This window comes from Camellia sinensis, chromosome 1, assembly GCF_055761805.1.
Source record: "Camellia sinensis isolate YWXY chromosome 1, ASM5576180v1, whole genome shotgun sequence".
In the NCBI taxonomy this organism is placed as follows: domain Eukaryota; kingdom Viridiplantae; phylum Streptophyta; class Magnoliopsida; order Ericales; family Theaceae; genus Camellia; species Camellia sinensis.
Window position 1 is genome coordinate 252,225,085 of NC_138961.1, and position 17,711 is coordinate 252,242,795.

General features: G+C 38.6%; 3 protein-coding genes and 1 pseudogene across 5 annotated transcripts; all 4 read left to right on the top strand.

Moving 5' to 3' along the window:
• Positions 1 to 1,302: 1,302 nt before the first annotated feature.
• Positions 1,303 to 5,116, top strand: LOC114285237 (ACT domain-containing protein ACR6). Of its 2 annotated transcripts, none has more exons than XM_028228261.2 (7): positions 1,303 to 1,816; positions 2,654 to 2,699; positions 2,837 to 2,951; positions 3,058 to 3,125; positions 3,583 to 4,185; positions 4,273 to 4,377; positions 4,463 to 5,116. In XM_028228261.2, exons 1-7 carry the CDS (start codon positions 1,770 to 1,772, stop codon positions 4,805 to 4,807), a joined length of 1,329 nt encoding a protein of 442 aa, XP_028084062.2. In that variant the 5' UTR covers positions 1,303 to 1,769; the 3' UTR covers positions 4,808 to 5,116. The 2 variants fall into 2 exon arrangements, with proteins under 2 accessions (XP_028084062.2, XP_082758616.1); XM_082902490.1 differs by having other exon boundaries at positions 1,488 to 1,816; positions 2,547 to 2,699.
• Positions 5,117 to 5,319: 203 nt separating this feature from the next.
• Positions 5,320 to 7,809, top strand: LOC114285236 (Tetratricopeptide repeat (TPR)-like superfamily protein). Its single transcript, XM_028228260.2, has 2 exons — positions 5,320 to 7,118; positions 7,233 to 7,809. The coding sequence occupies exons 1-2, from the start codon at positions 5,393 to 5,395 to the stop codon at positions 7,529 to 7,531; spliced, it is 2,025 nt and encodes a 674-aa protein (XP_028084061.2). The 5' UTR covers positions 5,320 to 5,392; the 3' UTR covers positions 7,532 to 7,809.
• Positions 7,810 to 12,514: 4,705 nt separating this feature from the next.
• Positions 12,515 to 13,635, top strand: LOC145806209 (uncharacterized). The gene is made up of 2 exons (XM_082902491.1): positions 12,515 to 13,361; positions 13,445 to 13,635. Exons 1-2 carry the CDS (start codon positions 12,659 to 12,661, stop codon positions 13,492 to 13,494), a joined length of 753 nt encoding a protein of 250 aa, XP_082758617.1. The 5' UTR covers positions 12,515 to 12,658; the 3' UTR covers positions 13,495 to 13,635.
• A 1,578-nt stretch (positions 13,636 to 15,213) lies between these two features.
• On the top strand, positions 15,214 to 16,215 carry LOC145823118 (plastidic glucose transporter 4 pseudogene; annotated as a pseudogene). Its single transcript, XR_014365277.1, has one exon. The product of XR_014365277.1 is annotated as a plastidic glucose transporter 4 pseudogene (transcript).
• The last annotated feature ends 1,496 nt before the right edge of the window (positions 16,216 to 17,711 follow it).

A 17,711-nucleotide genomic window follows, 5' to 3' on the forward strand; every position in this document is an offset into this window, starting at 1 on the left:
CAATCCGTAAATTACGGATTTTTAATTTTTTAATCCGGAACATTCAAAAAATCAATCCAAACTTAATAAATTAGACTCGATTAGATCAAATTATGAATTTCACGGATTCCTTATCCGGTTTAAAGAATAATAGTTACTTCCGTTAATGGAGGTATATATAAAAATATACGGTCGTATGTCGGTCACGCTGGAATTGCCGGCCAAAATGCCTGGCAAAAAGCTCCGACTAAGCTGGTGACAACACGTCACCTACCCCTCTATTTTGCTAATCACGGAAAAATTATTACTCGTAATCATATTTTATATTAAGGCCTTTTTGAGAATGATGTTAAAAGTAGTTTTTTGATTTTTATTTTTTTATCATATTATTTTTTAATTTTTTTATATATTTTTTTAAAAAAACTAAAAAAATAAAAAATTAATATTTAACCTACTTTTCAAAACAACCTTAATTATAATTTATTATGTTCCTTTGAATAATGTTAGAAATTATTAAAAAAAATATTATAAAAATGATCATAAAAAATTCTTTATCTTTAGATTACAAATATAATAAAACATTATATACTAATCAAAAGTTAAAAATTTTTATCAAATATTTCATAATATTCTTTTTATACTTTTTATTATTATTCTATTCATTTATATTTCCCACTTATTTAATATAAATTCGTAAATTTAATCTCTTTAAGCAATTATAATATTATTCACCTTACTTAGTTATCATTTTTTAAAAATACTTTTCAGAAAATTTTATTTTATTATTTTCCGTGTTTTTTAGTTTTTATTGATTTTTTTTAATATTTTGAACAATTTTTTTAATTTTTAGTTATACTTAACATAAATATATCTAAAAAGTAAAAAAGAATTGAAAAAAATCTTTTAAAAATTCACTAAATACCAAAAATACAGAAAAAATACAAGAATTCACTACATTGTTTATATTTTTATGTATTTATTAATTTTTAAAAATATTTTTTCACAAATTTTTTATTTTTTAGATACATCTAAGTAAGGTGCATCTAAAAAAATAAAAAAAATCTTTAAAATTTTAAAAATATTCACTAAAAATAAAAAAATTTAATTTTCAAAAAATTTAATTCAAAAAATTCAAATCAAATACAATGATGTGTCCCCATATGAATCACGTACTCTCTAAATTCTCGCTCATAGTACGGCCTTTTTATTTATTTTTTTTATTTTTTTATCTCTCTCATCCTAATGCGCGTAACAAAAAAATAATGAAAAAGTGAGAGAGGAGAGGGAAGCAGAAAGGTCAACACACCCACCTCAGTACTCTCGACTCAATCCAATTCTCGCTCACACTCTCACACCACAGACTAGACTGGGTGGGGGGCAGCATACCATGGGTCCGAAGTAAATGTTGTAACCGTCTCTAATCCCAATCACATATGGCCACGTCACAGATCAATTGCGTACGCTGCCTTTTTGGGACAAATTAATCTATATTTGTGTTTGTTCTAAACAGCCTTAATAACCCCCTCCTTTTAGCTTGATTAACTGCCACCGCCTTACTTTACTACTTTTTATCCTCTCTCTCTCCTCTTCTCCTTGAAATATTTTTTGTTCTGTTATTGTTCCTTCCTTAGATATTGGAGGTATTATTTGTTCTGTATTTGTGTCTGCAATTTGTACAGACACAAATATGCAAGTTTTGGGTTGTGTATTATTCAATTAGTTCTCATCTTTCTCTTCTTGAAAGTTACCGGCTTTGTTTGGGGGGAATTCTGAGAAATTTTTACAGAAAAATGGATGACGAGTATGCTAAGCTTATCAGGAGGATGAACCCACCCAGGTACTCATGCTACATCTTTTTCTCTTTTTATTATTTTTCTTGGAGCTCAATCGATCAATTTCCCTGAAGTCGTCTTCTTTTTTTGTGTTTTGTGTTTTGTGTTTTGTGTTTTGGTTTTCGGGGTTTCCGGAGACCACGTTGGATTGATGATTCAAATTTGATATGGAAGTGAAAAGGGAGCTTTTGGAAACTACTTCCCTTTAAAATTCTATGTTCTCCCAAGTTTTTTGTTTCCAATTTATCAGCCTTTATTGATTTTATGTTTTTATTTATACATAGCTATGGCAAAAGTTTTTTCAAGATTTTTATGGGTTTGTGATGTAATATAATGTTCAATTTATTGTCTATAATTATTAAATTGCTAGGATTGAGGTTTCACATGTTTTGTGGTTTTCATGTATGATAAATCGTGTATTTTTATATATAGAGGTTTTTTTTTGCTTTCTTTTTCTTCTCTATTTTTTTTTTTCCCTTTCTTTTTTGAAGATTTTTTATGGCTTGTTATCTCTACTTCATGTGGGATTTCTCTCTCTTTTCTGGATAATCTGCAGATTTTCTACATTGAAAATTTCATAAATTTTAATTTCCATTTATGGGTTTTTTTTTTTTCCTTCCATCTTTCCCTTTTCCTTCTCTCTTTTTAAATCATTTTGGTTAATATGCAAAGTTGTGGTTTGATCTCAAAGCGACTTCTGTGCTTCAAAGTTTATTGAATTTTACCTCTTTTCAGGAACCTTAACTGGTTTTTACTATCTGATTTTCCTCATCTTTGGATTTCTGTGTGAGAGAGAGAGGATGTGGGTAGTTCTTCAACTGAGTTGCCTCTTGTTGTTGCAGAGTTGTAATTGACAATAATACTTGCAAGGATGCAACTGTTATCCAGGTATGACCCATGCCTTCGCTATCCGATGATATGGTTAGCAAGGTTTCTAAAAATTGGGGTTGAAAATTATCTGGTTTTGCTTTGGTTGGTCTATTTGCTTTTCTACTTTCTCATTATAGATGGTGTATCTTATTTAGGTTGATAGTGTCAACAAGCATGGGATTCTCCTGGAAGTTGTCCAAGTTCTTACTGATTTGAACCTCGTTATTAGGAAGGCGTATATCTCATCTGATGGGGGTTGGTTCATGGATGGTACAGTTTCTCTTCTTTAACTGTCACAAGCAAATTCGAAAAAAAATTATGTGCTTCACCCCTTTTGTTTCTTATATTGTTTCTTCTTCAAAATTTGATGTTTCAGTGTTTAATGTGGTTGACCAAGATGGGAATAAAATTAGAGATGAAGGGGTCATCAATTACATCCAGAAGGTATCTACACTTTTGTAATTCTATTACAATTAAGCACCTCAATTTAGATAGCATAAATAAAGTAATTCGCAAACTGGAGAGGCTAAACATTGTCAATTAGGTGCTTCTATGTAGTTGAATATGACCAACACAGGCCCGTAACTTCCTTTAATAAGTGATGAAGAAAAGAATGAAACAGAGCAACCTAGAGGGAGATTGCTTCATTATTTGATGATTGATTTTTTGTAGCACATCTGAAATCTTTTAAGCTTTTTGGTAAATTCACCTTGTTGAAGTGCAACTGGCATGCTGCTATATTTCCTGTGCCTTCCCACGTATGTGTTTGTACATTTTAAGTTTCAGTCTTTCCGTAATGAAAAATTGCATACAAATTAAATTTCCTTTAGTACATATCGATATCTTGAGCCAATGGTTCAATAGACCTCATTGTTTCCCATGTTATGCTTCATTTTTGCAGACACTTGAAAATGATGACTTCTTTATCTCCCCGTTGAGAGGAGAGTCTGTTGGGGTGAAGCCTTCTGAAGAGCACACCTCCATTGAACTAGCCGGTACTGATAGGCCCGGTTTGTTGTCTGAAGTCTGTGCTGTTCTTACGGACCTTCATTGTAATGTGGTAAATGCGGAGGTATGGACACACAATTCTAGAGCTGCAGCGGTAGCTCATGTGACAGATGATTCCACTGGGTACGCAATAAATGACCCAAAGCGGCTCTCAACAATAAAGGAACTGCTCTGCAATGTTCTTAAAGGAAACAATGACTTGAAGACTGCAAAAATGATGCTTTCGCCGCCAGGGGCTACTCATAGGGAGAGACGATTACATCAAATTATGTTGGCTGATCGGGACTATGAAAGAGCTGAATATGGGAGAGTTGGGGATCTGAGTTTAAGACCACATGTAACTGTGATGGATTGTATTGAGAAGGATTATACAGTGATTACTATGACATCGAAGGATCGGCCAAAGCTGTTATTTGATACTGTGTGCACTTTAACAGACATGCAATATGTAGTCTTTCACGGTGTAGTTCACACGGGGAGGATGGAAGCCTTTCAGGTATAGACAATCTATGAGGAAAAAAACTTTTCTTAAATATTGTAACCTTAGCCATTTAATTTGACAACATTTGTTGTTTGGATGAAGGAATACTATATCCGACACATTGATGGGTTCCCTATAAGCTCTGAGGCTGAGCGAGAACGCGTTGTGCAGTGTCTTGAAGCAGCCATTGAGAGACGAGCCTCCGAGGTGTGTAGCAACTATATTTATTAAGCCAATAGGCCCTCAGTTATGCAATGATGATTAAATTAAATGCACATTCTTCTTCGTGCAGGGACTGGAGCTGGAACTATGCACAGAAGACAGGGTTGGACTCCTCTCTGACGTTACCAAGATATTCAGGGAGAACAGTTTGTGCATAAAAAGAGCAGAAATTTCGACAAAAGGTGGGAAAGCCATAGACACTTTCTATGTCACGGATGTGACTGGGAATGCAGTTGACCCCAAGACTATCGATTCCATTTGCCAACATATTGGACAGCCCATATTGCGTGTTAAAAGGAATACAAGTCCTTCACCAAAACCCCCTCAAGAAGAGACAGCAATGAGCTTCCTCTTTGGGAACTTGTTCAAAGCGCGAACATTCCAAAATTTCAAACTGATCAGATCCTACTCTTGATATTTTCCTGCATATACAGTTTGTGGAAGTAGAACACATGCAGATATGTCAGCTGTTTAGTCAGAATGAAAATTACTGTAAAGAAATTGAAGAACACCATAAATACAGACTTCCCTGCACTGTAAAAATTAATGACGGGCCTAGTCTATCTCTGTATATCTATCTTAGTGTCCAGTGAATAAACTGCGTACAGAGTGATTTTATTTTGGGTTGTAAAGTAATATACAGATTGTACAGATAATTGAAGTCTATGAAGTATTAGTGTAAATATTGATTTTAAATGTGCATATAAAACTGTGTGTTTGGTAAGTGAATTTCCTTCAGCTAACTTTATAGATACTTCATAATTCATAGACAATACCTCAACAATCCCAAAAGTAAAGACATTTTGAAAAATATAATTGAAAATTTTGTTTAAAATAACATGTTTGTTTACACTTGGTTATTAATGAAGTGTTGTTTGCAATTAAAGAAAGGATTTTGAAGCAGCCAAAAATCAACACCCGGTAAGGCATTCAAGAGATGGTCCCAAACAATATCGCTCCTGCTACCAAACAACCCCTTATGTCTACCTCTTGATATAAAATGGCGGGAGATGAAACAACCCCCCCCCCCCTCCCCTCTCTCTCTCTCTCTCTCTCTCTATATATATATATATATATCTATATGAAGTCTTCGGTTGCGACTCTGATAAGCCGAGCACTAATCTCGGCATCAAAACGCTCAATCCCGAACCGGACATGGACTCCTTCGCTCGAGCAAACCCTCCACGGACTCGGTTGTCGTGACTCGCTGACGCCACCAATCGTCGCCCGAGTCATCGACCCCTTTCTCCTCAACCACCACTCTCTGGCTCTGGGTTTCTTCAACTGGGTCTCTCAACAACCAGGCTTCTCTCACACCTCAATTACCTACCAAGCCATACTCAAATCACTCTCTATTTCCGGCCATTTCAATGCCGTAGACAAGCTCTTGAAGCAAGTCCGTGCCCAAAAGATCGATCTTGATCCTTCAGTATATCGCTCGATTATTTCATCACAAATTATAGGGAAGAAAACCCGAAATGCTTTTTCGATATTCAATGAAGTTACTTCTCTAAATTGTGATGTTGGACCCGGTATAAGTAATTCACTTCTAGCTGCTGTGTCTTCTGATGGATATATTGGTTATGCCCGCAACTTGTTCGATGAAATGATTCTAAGAGGTGTTAGTATGAGTACACTTGGTTTTGGTGTGTTTATATGGAGGTTTTGTAGAAATGCTGAAGTGGGCGACACTCTAAGTTTGCTAGATGAGGTTAGGAAAGGTGTTTGGCGGATTAATGGGTCAATAATAGCGGTTTTGATCGTTCATGGACTTTGTTTGGAGTCTAGGGTGGCAGATGCTTCCTGGGTATTGGATGAGTTGAGGAAAAGGGACTGTAAACCTGATTTTATGGCCTATAGGATTGTTGCTGCAGCACTTCGGTTGACTGGAAGTGTTGTTGATGTAGAGTTGGTCTTGAAGAAGAAGAGAAAGCTGGGGGTAGCACCAAGGGCTAATGATTACCGAGAATTTATATTTGTTTTGATTTCTGAGAGACGGATTTGGGAAGCAAAAGAATTGGGTGAAGTTATTGTGAATGGAAATTTCCCAATTGAGGATGATGTGCTCAATGCTTTGATAGGCTCAATATCAATCATTTATCCCTCTTCTGCTATGTTGTTTTTCAAGTTTATGGTTGGAAAGGAGAGATTTCCAACTCTTCTTACCCTGAGCAATTTCAGTAGGAACCTCTGCAAGCACAGAAAAGTTGATGAACTCTTGGAGGTTTTCCAGATTTTATCCATCAAGGAGTACTTCTCAGATATGGGGAGTTACAATGTGATTGTTTCATTTTTGTGCCAGGCTGGGAGGGTGAAAGAAGCTTATGATGTTCTTCAGGAGATGAAGAAGAAAGGGTTGTGCCCGGATGTAGCTTTCTACAATTATCTTATGGAAGCATGCTGTAAAGAAGACCTACTTCGTCCCGCCAAAAGGCTATGGGATGAGATGTTTGCAAGTGGGTGTGGTGGAAATTTGAAGACTTATAATGTCCTTATCAGGAAGTTTTCTGAGACAGGCCAGGTTGAAGAGGCTCAGAGGCTCTTTTGTCATATGTTGGAGAAAGGGGTAGTACCTGATGCTATGACGTACACATCCCTCCTTGAAGGGCTTTGTAAAGAAAAGAAGATTGAAGATGCTCTCAAAGTCTTCAACAAATCTGTTGAACAGGATGCTCTGCTAGCACGAAGCATATTGAGTACATTTATCCTTTATCTTTGCAAAGAAGGTTTGGTCTTAATCCATGAATATATTTGATTGACACTACTTATATGTCTTGTCATACTCATGCAGGCTTATCAAATATGCTCTAAAATTTTTTGTTTCAATATGACCCTTGCAGGTCATTTTCATGTCACTTCTGGTTTGCTTTGTGGCCTCACTTCTGATATTGGACAGTCAGCCTCTCATGTGATTTTGCTGCAATGCTTACTTGAGGCTGCGGAGATCCCAGTTGCCATTGAACACATAAAATTGGTCAGAGAGAATTCAGCTATAATGTTGCAAGCAATATGTAGTGAACTTTTAGCATCACTTTCTTCTTCATCAAAACCAGAGCCTATTTTACAGTTGCTTCAAGCAGTCCAGGGGAAATGTCCAATTTTGAACAATGATTCTCGGAAAGATATGTTTAGCCAATGAATTGCTGATTGTTCAGCTAACACGCTTATGCAATTGAATCTGAAGTCTTGCTGTTCTAAGGGGAAATAATGGCTCCTTGGTGTGTGATGGTAAGGTGTTACAAATGAAATTTTACAGAAGGTACTCATTCTTCTCTTTTTACATTAGTAGGATTTCGTAATAATACCTGGTTTGGATGAGAGTCTTTGATGTATATGTATTTTCTGAGATGTAATGAATTTTTTTATATTTATGAAAACTCAAACAAAAAAAGGAGAATCTTTTTAGATATTTGAAAAGTTGTGACGCATAATAAGTTCACAGAAAATGGTTGATTTGGTTGGAAATAAGTTCACAGTATTCTGAAAATGGTTGATTTGGTTGGAAAGTTGTAGATCCTTTGTTGTGGCATTTAACCAGTGCAGTAGATAAGCATGTCGGATATGTACCCAACGTGGATGGCTAAAACTTGTGTCTTCTTGGTTTATTATTGTTGTTTGTAATTGTTAGCTTTTTGGCTTTCGAAGGTTATTACAGTAATTTTGAGCGTGCCAGCAAGGATCAATCAGTCCTTACAGAAATTTAATTGCCAACCAATTATCAGACGATTGTGTTTTAGTTCTTTCAGCCTCAATGAAGAGGACTTTTACTGGTGACTTTGCTTAGGAGGAATAACTAACAATGATTAAATGAAGAACAATTGCAGTATTTCATTAAGTAAAACAAAAGACTTATAATGATCAAATTCAGCCTCGTAGAGGTTTACAGCAACAATCTACTTGAAACTACTCCTAGGAACGAAATGTAGTATAAGAATTTGAAGTACAGAAATGTAAAGAACAAGAAATGTAAAAACTGGAAAAGAAATAAAGTAGAATAAAATTGGTTTTCTGGATCTGAGTTTGGGGCTTTTTTTGGGGCCTTCTCTGCTATTCATACTTCTCAAGGAGAACCATCGAACTGCACTTCTAACCGTCGAACTGCTCCTTTATGATCGCTGATCATGTTGCTTTATAGTTAGCTCCACTATGCCAATACCTGCAGTTAGGCTTTCCTCCTGATTTTTGAATTAAATGTGAGTAACCGTTGAAGTCGCATCACTTTGCATCTTTTTGCTGATCCAGTACTACGCAGATCTTATGAAAAACCAATATTAACTGTCACGTGTACGATCACGATCGAAGGTTTGAGTTGTCTTCCCGTATTACCCTCAACCTACCACGTGTTGAAGTGTAATTGGCTTATACAAAATATGTAGCCAACATTACCCCCCGCATTAATATACCCAGTACTTAGTGATATTAGTGGATCAAGGTCTTTTATCCACGTTTTAGAACGTGCATGGGCTTTGCATTTTTAGAAACACAACCGTCATTCACTGATGAATATTTGCATTAACTCCTCTTTGATCCCTTAAACAAGCTCACTATATCAGTATTCGAAAAGTCCAATTCAATGGATAAACAGACATTTTCTTATCTCGATCAAGCATATAAAGAGTTGTTTGATAATACCGTTCGTCTTCGAAAGAATCTTCATGCATTGATTAACCACCTTTACGCACCTTTCCATATTCAAGTCATGGAAGCTTTTGCAAATTATCAATCCTTGGACTACAAACACACTTTCCACAATCCTTTGATTCAGAAATTTGCAAATATGGACATGAGAAGTTCTTCTTCTAATTCACAATCTTCTGCATGGGATGAGGCTGTGGCTTCTTTTTCCTCTGGGGCTTCTGGATGGAGAAGCTGGTCAGAATCTGAGGCATGTGAGTTAAGGGAGTGAGTTAATCACCACTTTGTCGAGTTCACTGATCCTCTAGAATTCCCTTCTGATGCTCGAAGTTCGGTGGTTTATCCTTACGTGTCCATCGACTGCCGACGCAGTTTAGAGAACAATCTGCTTGTAGCATGGTACACATCTTCCATGCCTACAAAGATAGTACAAGCTACTCGACGCCCAGAAGAGGCACAAGGGTATAGCCCATCGTTCTTAGCCTAGAAGGCGAGGCTTTGCTCTTCTGACTGGCTTGATTGTGTTAATGCCCTCAGTTTCCTCCTTCTTTCGAAATGAAAGCCTCTATACCTTCTCTTCTACAAAATCCCTGCTGGACAGAGAGACTGAGGCTTACCCTATTTGCGGACAAGGTTTTTCCTCCTTATAAGCCTCCACCTTCCCCTACTCCGGCTCAGCGAAAGCAAGCCCAACTTCTGCTTGCGGCCTTTTCTCACTTGCCTTTCAATGTTCTTGAAGACGATGTTCTTCTCAAGAACCTTCGATGGGTTTGTGATATTATGACTCGGGGTCACGTCTTCAACCCCATCGTCCAAGCAGAACTCCAAATGTTTTTGGACCAACTCCCGTTGATTCTCCATTGGCACCGGACTTCTGTGGCCACCACCCAATCTTTGAACCAACTTTCATCTCTCCGAGTTCATATCCAGTACGAAACAGAGAACCTCATCGAAGAATACAATGACTTCAAGAATAAAGACTCTACGTACTGGGATGACTTGGATATAGACGAGCTGGAATAAGGGTTAAAAGAAACAGCGTTCGAAATAAAGGCTGAAGAACTCTTTTATCAAGTAAGAGCACATCAACTTCAGCAGACAAGCCTGAAGAAAATAGAGGATAGAATAAAAAAAGGAACATAAATTTATTGACCATAGCTGGACTAAATTCCATGATCTTGTTATTTATTCTATTCCTTACTTTCATGAACTCGAATTTGTACCCAAAGAGGGCCTTTTGATGTAATTGCTTTTGTTTCAATATAGCTAAAACTTTTCTCTTTGTTTGGCATGGTTTGACTTTATCTCTGTTTGTCTTTATAAGAAAATTTAGTACTTCGAACTCCACAATCTCATCCTTCGAATCTGGATTCAATCATCTCAAATGAAACACTGAAAAACCAACACGAATTTTTCCAATTCATGGAATACAGTTGACAATTTTTTGCTGATTTCTATTTAGAATCAGTGCTTCGAATGTAACAATCTTGCCCCTTAAAGCTTGTTTTAATCATATCCAACATATGGTCATATGGTTAGTACAATTAACCAGTTTTAAATTGACCATTTTTGCTTCAAACAACAGTCTATACTTTTAAAAATATGGAAACCCCATTTAAGGGCTACACTGTTTTAATCCGAAAAAACAATCTCTCCTGGATATTATCAAACCAACTGTTGGTTTTGATACTTCGAACAACAATTTCCATCCTTGAGGGATCTCAAGTTTTGCTTTGAAGGATTTATTCTCACTAAGAAACCATAAAACAGGTTCTTAATCCTTTTGAAGTAAACAAATATCTAAACACTCTTTCACCGTGAGGCATGCAATGTGCTTCGAAGTAAGCTTTCGACATTCGAAGCCGTTTGTCATTTCATTTTGGTGCCAAAAATTGGCTTCAAAGCCATATATTTTATTTCGAAGCTGACATTAGTATTTGAGATGTGTTTCCCTCCAGAAATTATCAATATTGAGGGAAACTTTTCGTATCCGTGCTTTCAGTACTTCTTTACGAATTCCACGATATATTTTCTAGACGCAAAGGTTTTAGAACCCTTTTTATTTCGTGCTTTGAATTCACCCATTTGCCTATCACATAAACCCTTCGTCTCTACTGACCTTCCTTTTCCTCCTATTCTCTCCCGACTTTGTCTTCTGAGAAAATTCTTTTATCAATGGCTTCTTCTTCTCTGAAAATACCGGTTATGGAGCGTGCGAGTCCGTCTGTGACCTTGAAAAGGATTATTGCCGAAGAGTGTGAGAAGTATAAGGCCGGTGAGAAAAGCGCCATTGACGGACGCATCTTCATTCCCCGCCGTCATAAGCAGCAAGAGTATGTGCTTGGGCCCATCTTCAAAGAGATTCCTATTGAGCTTCCAGTTCTATATCCACGTCTAGAAGACCATTGTCTCCTTTACGAAGGTGGTCTTGACTGGAGAAATTGGAGGATGAACTGCCCCCGTCGCTGCTGGCCCACGGTGAGACCAAAGTGGCAAGAATGGCATGATCGGGTTGTCCCTGATAGGACTTTGGACCTCCAAGAGCTCTGCCTTTTCGATGCCCTCCAATTATCCAGGTTCACTATCTCAGAGGACCCTTTCTTAATACCTGCTGCCCTTTGCTTTTGGAATTCTACCTTTAATTTCTTTTAATTCAGATGTGGGATGATGACCCCTACTGTTCTTGATATCTGTCATCTATTAGGATTGTCCCCCATTGGAACCCCCTTTGGACCAGATTACTCTGACCTACCAACCCCTTTTTCCCTCCCCTCTCTTAACTGATCCTATAGTGACTTTGTCAAGGCTGAGAATAAAAGGGAGGGCCCTGTAACTGATAGGGAATTCTTTTGTTTCATATTGTATTGGCTTTGCAAATTCCTTTTCTGCACCTCTTCTAAAAGAATCATGCCTGAATTCGTCCCATTTGCCAAAGCCCTTGTTTTACAGAAAAAAGTGGCCTTAGCTCCATACGTTCTAGGTCACGTATACAGAGCTTGTTCTCTTTTTTGTGAGAAACCTTTGGATGCCAATCAAGGAGGTCCATTTTGGATACTTTAGCTTTGGCTTTTTGCATATTTTATTGAACTACAATCCAAATGCCTTAAGTTTTTTTAGGCAAATCCTACTACTCATGGCATGAGGCTACCCAACGTTTCACTCTATCCTTCTACCTTTGCTTTTTTACTTCTCTTTCTTCCACCAACTTCCAGCTTCTTTTCCTTCCCATAACTTCCGTCCCTTCAAACCTACTACCATTGGCCCATCTTGGTTGAAAACCTTTCTAAGTGATAGGTTCTGCTCTTCACCCCAACACAAGAACATATGGGTCTCAATTTTGATCCCTAGAGAGTTATTCATTGGGACTATGAACCCCAGAGCTTACAAGTGCATTGCTGAGCCCTATTGTCCTGCTCAATTTGCTAGGCAATTTGGCCTCACACAAGGGATCCCAATACCTCTCTGCAGCTAGACCAATTTAAGTTTTACCAGCAGGGACTTAAAGGTTCGAAGATCCAGATTAGAAGAAGCAACTTCTAAATTTATCCAGGACTTGATTGAGTTTGAGTATTTCCCTTTCATTCTTCAGAGTAACCTATTGAAAAGGTGCCAAAACTGGTGGGTGACCAATATGGAGGTATACTTGGCCATTCCTTCCCAAGACCTATTAATGGTATTGGATATACCTCAACCCAAATCGAAAGGGGCTGGAATTGTTACTTCTTCCACTATTCCTACTTCCACAGTTCTTGCACCTGTCATTACGAAGCCTATTCCTGCTGCCTCAACTCCTCTTAGAGTTACTCGGGCTGCTTCGAAGAAAGGTATGTACCCTTGTTTCTTTTCTCTTCTCCTTTATAATGTTTTTAGCCTTATCTCTAGTTCTTCTTTTGGTGAAGGTGATGCGGGTGCCTCACAGGGAGATTCTCCCCAAAAGATCAAAGCTTTAAATCTTCTCAGGAGGAAACAGCAACAAAAGAAAATGAAGCTTTTACTTGATCCTGAAGAGGAAGCACCTGGGGTTCAGGCAACAGAAGAAGAAGAGGCAGATCAAGAGCAGGAGACACCCTTAAAAAGAAGAAAGAAAATGACTGTCTCTCTTGCTGATTTCACTGGAGATCCTATACATGAAGCAACTGCTAAAGCAATGCAAGCAGAGCATTCCGAAGAGCTTATTGTATTCCAAAGGGCTGAGAAGAGGAAGCAACATCAAATGTTCAGGGATGAAGCTGCCGTCGCTGATGCACTCCAGAAAGAGGTTACAAGGAAACAGCAAGCTGCTGGACACTATATTCTTCACAGCTTCCCAATCATAGCCATTACTTCTGAAACCAGTAAGCTCCTTTGTACTTTTATTCATCTTTCTCAAATTCTCAATGCTGAGACTTGACATTGTTTTGAATTTCTTCTTTTGCAGCCAACTACTTTGTCTATTCTTCCAATAAGGACTCCATCAGTTTCAGTTGAAGTTGAACAACCTCAGGATGTGGAGCCCGTTCAAATAATTCTCCCACTTCCTGGCTCTATATTTTCCATACCCTTCTTGAGGCCAAGTATTCCTGCTCCTTTTCCCTTTGGCTTAACTCCATACCTCCCTCATTTGTCTTTTGATTTTACTTCATTTGATTCTCCCTCGAGCACTGTTTCTCCTCATCTTCCTAAGGAAATTTCAGCTGTTACTTCATCTTTGATGGTAGCTGACTCTCACATTGAGGGTACTGGTAGCTCTCAAATCCATCATCCATTACCTTTGCTTAGCTCCAATCCTTCTTCTCTTGACCAACTGGTAGTAAAAACTATAGAGACTGCTAAGGATACTCCACCTTCTTTTCCAATTCCTATGCAGTCATTTCTTCCTTCTACCAGAGCTCTTTCTGCACCTTCCATGTCAATGGATGAGGTGGATATTTTTTAGGCTAGACTGGCTAGTCTTTTTGACATACCTTCCACCTCTCCAATGACTAGCAATGAGACTGAGCCATTGGTTCTAGCTAATTCTTTGCTAGAAATTTTTGAGAGCTCTTCCTCCAGTGGTAAGACTTCCTTGCCTTCGATAGACTTGGACAGCTGTCTGGAGCTGCTGGCATCTTTTTCGAGGATTCCTTTCAAACCTTACAAATGCCTATAATCAAAGATGGCTTCCTCCAGTACTGCAAGATTATTGAACAATCGGACATGACTGTTTCAAGTCATTTATCTTAGGCAGCAGCCACTATAGATTTTTACATCAACATCTGTCATGCTGCTAAGGCTGCAGAGGAGAAGTTGCTGAGAGATCAGAGTTTTGTTTCTAAAGTTCATGCTGAAGTGTCAGAACTGAAAGAACAACATTCCTCTGTCTCCCAATTTCAAGCTCAACTGTTGGAAAAGAAGGCTCAACTTGAGGAAGAATCGGACTACTACCAAGCTGCAAATCACTAATCAAGAGCTAGCTGATCGAAAGCAAGAGATGACTACAGCCATTCAATTATTTCCATCCCTCAAGAATAGAGCATCTATTGTAAAAGAACAATTTAAACACTGTACTGACTTTTGGGCCAATCTATGGCTACATGTATTTGACTCTTTATGAAATAAATTCTTATTTATCATTGAAGTGTTCTCTTGTTCTTTTATTTAGCACTTATTCTATTTCTTGTGTTTCCCACACGGTTGGATAATAAGGTTTCAAATATCTGCCATTAATTTTTCTGGGATGTACATATCCATTCAAATTTCTCAAATGGTATGCTCCAAAAGACAGGACTCTATAAACTTGATATGGTCCTTCCCAGTTAGGTGACCATTTGCCAAACTTATGACTTTTACTCCCTATTGGGAGTATTGTCTTCCATACCAAATCACCTTCATTAAAGCCAATGTATTTGACTTTCTTATTATAGTTTTTGGCTACTTTCTTCTTTTGGAAAAGAATGCTATTTAATGCCAGAATTCTAGCTTTATCTATACTTTCTAACTCCAAGCACATACTCTGATGGTATTCCTCAAGATCTAACTGATCCTGGCATCTCACCCTCAAAGACTTAACATTAATTTCCACAGATAGCACTGTATCATGCCCATACACTAAGTGTTAAAATCTATCACCTACTTCACCCACTTAAACCTACTCCACTAAACCTAACCCACTACACCACTACCACCTCCACTTCACCTACTCCTTACCTACTACACACTCACCCTCTTCTATATATAGGAACCATGAATCATTGTAATAAATATAACATTATATCAATCAATAATACAATCAATATCTATACAATTCTCTATTTCTCTTTATACATTAAAATTTCTACATGGTATCAGAGCAAGGTTAAGCCTAGCATTTTCGCTTCACCGGCGGGCGGCAGCCTTGCCTTGGCCGCCCGCCGGACCTCTCATCTCTCAACTGTTTCTGCATCACTTCCACTACGCCGCGAAGCACCGGATTCAGCTCCTGGATTCGGTTCAGGTAGAAGTCAACGAGCTGTCTTGATGTGAGCTTCTTGCCGTTTACTTGCTGGAATTGGAATTGGCATCTCATCTGCTATTGTGCCACTTTACATATCTGAGATCTCACCAACTGAAATTCGTGGCACACTTGGATCTGTCAACCAACTGTTTATCTGTATTGGGATTCTTGCAGCATTGGTGGCTGGGTTGCCCTTAGCAGGAAACCCTTTATGGTGGAGGTCAATGTTTGGTATTGCAATGATACCCTCTGTTCTATTGGCATTGGGAATGGCATTTTCTCCAGAAAACCCTCGGTGGCTTTATCAGCAAGGAAAAATTTCTCAAGCTGAAATGTCTATAAAAACTCTATTTGGAAAAGAAAAAGTTGCTGAGATTATGAATGACTTAAGTGCAGCTAGTCAAGGTTCTTCAGAACCAGAAGCTGGTTGGTTTGATCTTTTTAGTAGTCGCTATTGGAAAGTTGTCAGTGTTGGTGCAGCACTTTTCTTGTTTCAACAGTTGACTGGAATAAATGCTGTTGTATATTATTCTACGTCTGTATTTCGCAGTGTTGGAATCGCATCTGATGTTGCAGTCAGTGCTCTCGTTGGGGCATCAAATGTTTTTGGTACAACAATAGCAACCTCTTTGATGGACAAACAAGGAAGGAAAAGTCTTTTAATGACAAGCTTTGCTGGAATGGCAGCTTCAATGCTATTGCTTTCCTTGTCACTCACTTGGACGGTCAGTGTGTGAGAAGTAAAACCAGAGAGCAGTGAGTCAAGCCTGAAGAAGTGTAAGACAGTAACCTGCACAGTTTCTATTTCAGCACAGAAAGCAAAGTCTCTCTCTCTTCCTTTTTAATTAAGTGTTTAAACACCCTACACACCACCTCCACCCACATGGGTTGGTTCCCACTTTTCATCGTCAATATGTTCACACTCTCCTCCATTTGATTCCAAAATTCATTATTTTTATTTATTTTCTCCAAACCACTTTCCTTATTTCCCCCATCTTTCATTTTGATTTTAAATATATTTTTATTATTTCTTTCTTTATTTTTCTTTCACATTATTTTTAATCGTTTTCAAATTCCATTCATACCATCTAGCTTTGCACACCAAACCATATTTTATTCTTCTCAGGGATAAACCCCGATCACATTTTTACACAAAAAAAAAAAAAAAACAAACAAACAAACACAAAACGATTTGTTTTCTTTTCTGCAGACGGTCACCCACCGACCTCACTTCCTCTATTCTGCCGCCGGTCTTTTCTTCTTGCCTCCGTCCTGGGCGGCCCTTGCCGGTGTTGCCTCCGTATTTCCCACTCCACTGGGCATGATCACTACTCCCTGCTCCTCCACTGCAGAATATGGCGGACCTCCAAAACGGAACATCACGGTGGCCTTCTGCTTCAGCTCCTTGTTTTCTGTCTTTAGCACACTTATCTCTGCTTGCGCATCCTTATACATGCGTTGGAGCAGAGCCAGCTGGGAGTTTAACTGTTACACCTCATTTGTCCTGCTCTGCAGCCGGTGCGACAAGTTTGTGACCGCAGTCATGGTTTCCGCACATGACTTCAGAGTATACTGATTGGCCTCAATATCAGTTTGCACCGCCATTTTTTGCTCCATCGACCGCATCGGAAAGTTCAACGGAGCAAAACCAGAGGTGTTTGGTTGAGGTTCACCGGCCACCGCCCCAGTTATTTCTCTTGTGGACTCGTTCAGTTATGGAAAGAGCGTGAGCAGCCCACGGGACGAGGAGGCCATGTTCTGGGTAGCTGGACGGGAAGAAGAGGCCATGTTGCTGAGTGTTTCAGAGACTGGTTGGTTACAGAGTATTACAGAGTTTCTCTCTCAGCAAAGGAAGAGTTTTTTCAGAGGATTTTCAGAAGTTTTTTGTCTGCCTCAGCCTCAGCATCAACCTTGGTTAAATAGCCAAGGCAGCCACGCGCATCATGCGCCGCTCGGCGCTCGACGCCAACCTGGACACACCTTTTGATGGCACGCCTTTTGATGGCACGCCTTTTGATGAATTGGGCACGCCTTTTGATGGCACGCCTTTTGATAGATTGGGCACACCTTTTGAGGGTGCGACTTTTTTATGGGTCCGACAAGACTCTGTAAACTGTCCCGACATTGATTCCGGTTAGTTTCTACAAGGGTCCGACAAGACTCTGTAAACTGTCCCGACATTGATTCCGGTTAGTTTCTACACGGGTCCGACAAGACTCTGTAAACTGTCCCG

What these genes read in the sequence shown, in the direction of transcription:
- LOC114285237 (XM_028228261.2), top strand. Translation starts at nt 1,770, where the DNA reads ATGGATGACGAGTATGCTAAGCTTATCAGGAGGATGAACCCACCCAG. An exon ending in AGGAGGATGAACCCACCCAG is followed by an intron (nt 1,817 to 2,653) that starts GTACTCATGCTA and finishes TTGTTGTTGCAG; the next exon opens with AGTTGTAATTGACAATAATA. An exon ending in TCATCAATTACATCCAGAAG is followed by an intron (nt 3,126 to 3,582) that starts GTATCTACACTT and finishes TCATTTTTGCAG; the next exon opens with ACACTTGAAAATGATGACTT.
- LOC114285236 (XM_028228260.2), top strand. Translation starts at nt 5,393, where the DNA reads ATGGCGGGAGATGAAACAACCCCCCCCCCCCTCCCCTCTCTCTCTCTC. An exon ending in CCTTTATCTTTGCAAAGAAG is followed by an intron (nt 7,119 to 7,232) that starts GTTTGGTCTTAA and finishes TGACCCTTGCAG; the next exon opens with GTCATTTTCATGTCACTTCT.
- LOC145806209 (XM_082902491.1), top strand. Translation starts at nt 12,659, where the DNA reads ATGGAGGTATACTTGGCCATTCCTTCCCAAGACCTATTAATGGTATTG. An exon ending in AGCCATTACTTCTGAAACCA is followed by an intron (nt 13,362 to 13,444) that starts GTAAGCTCCTTT and finishes CTTCTTTTGCAG; the next exon opens with CCAACTACTTTGTCTATTCT.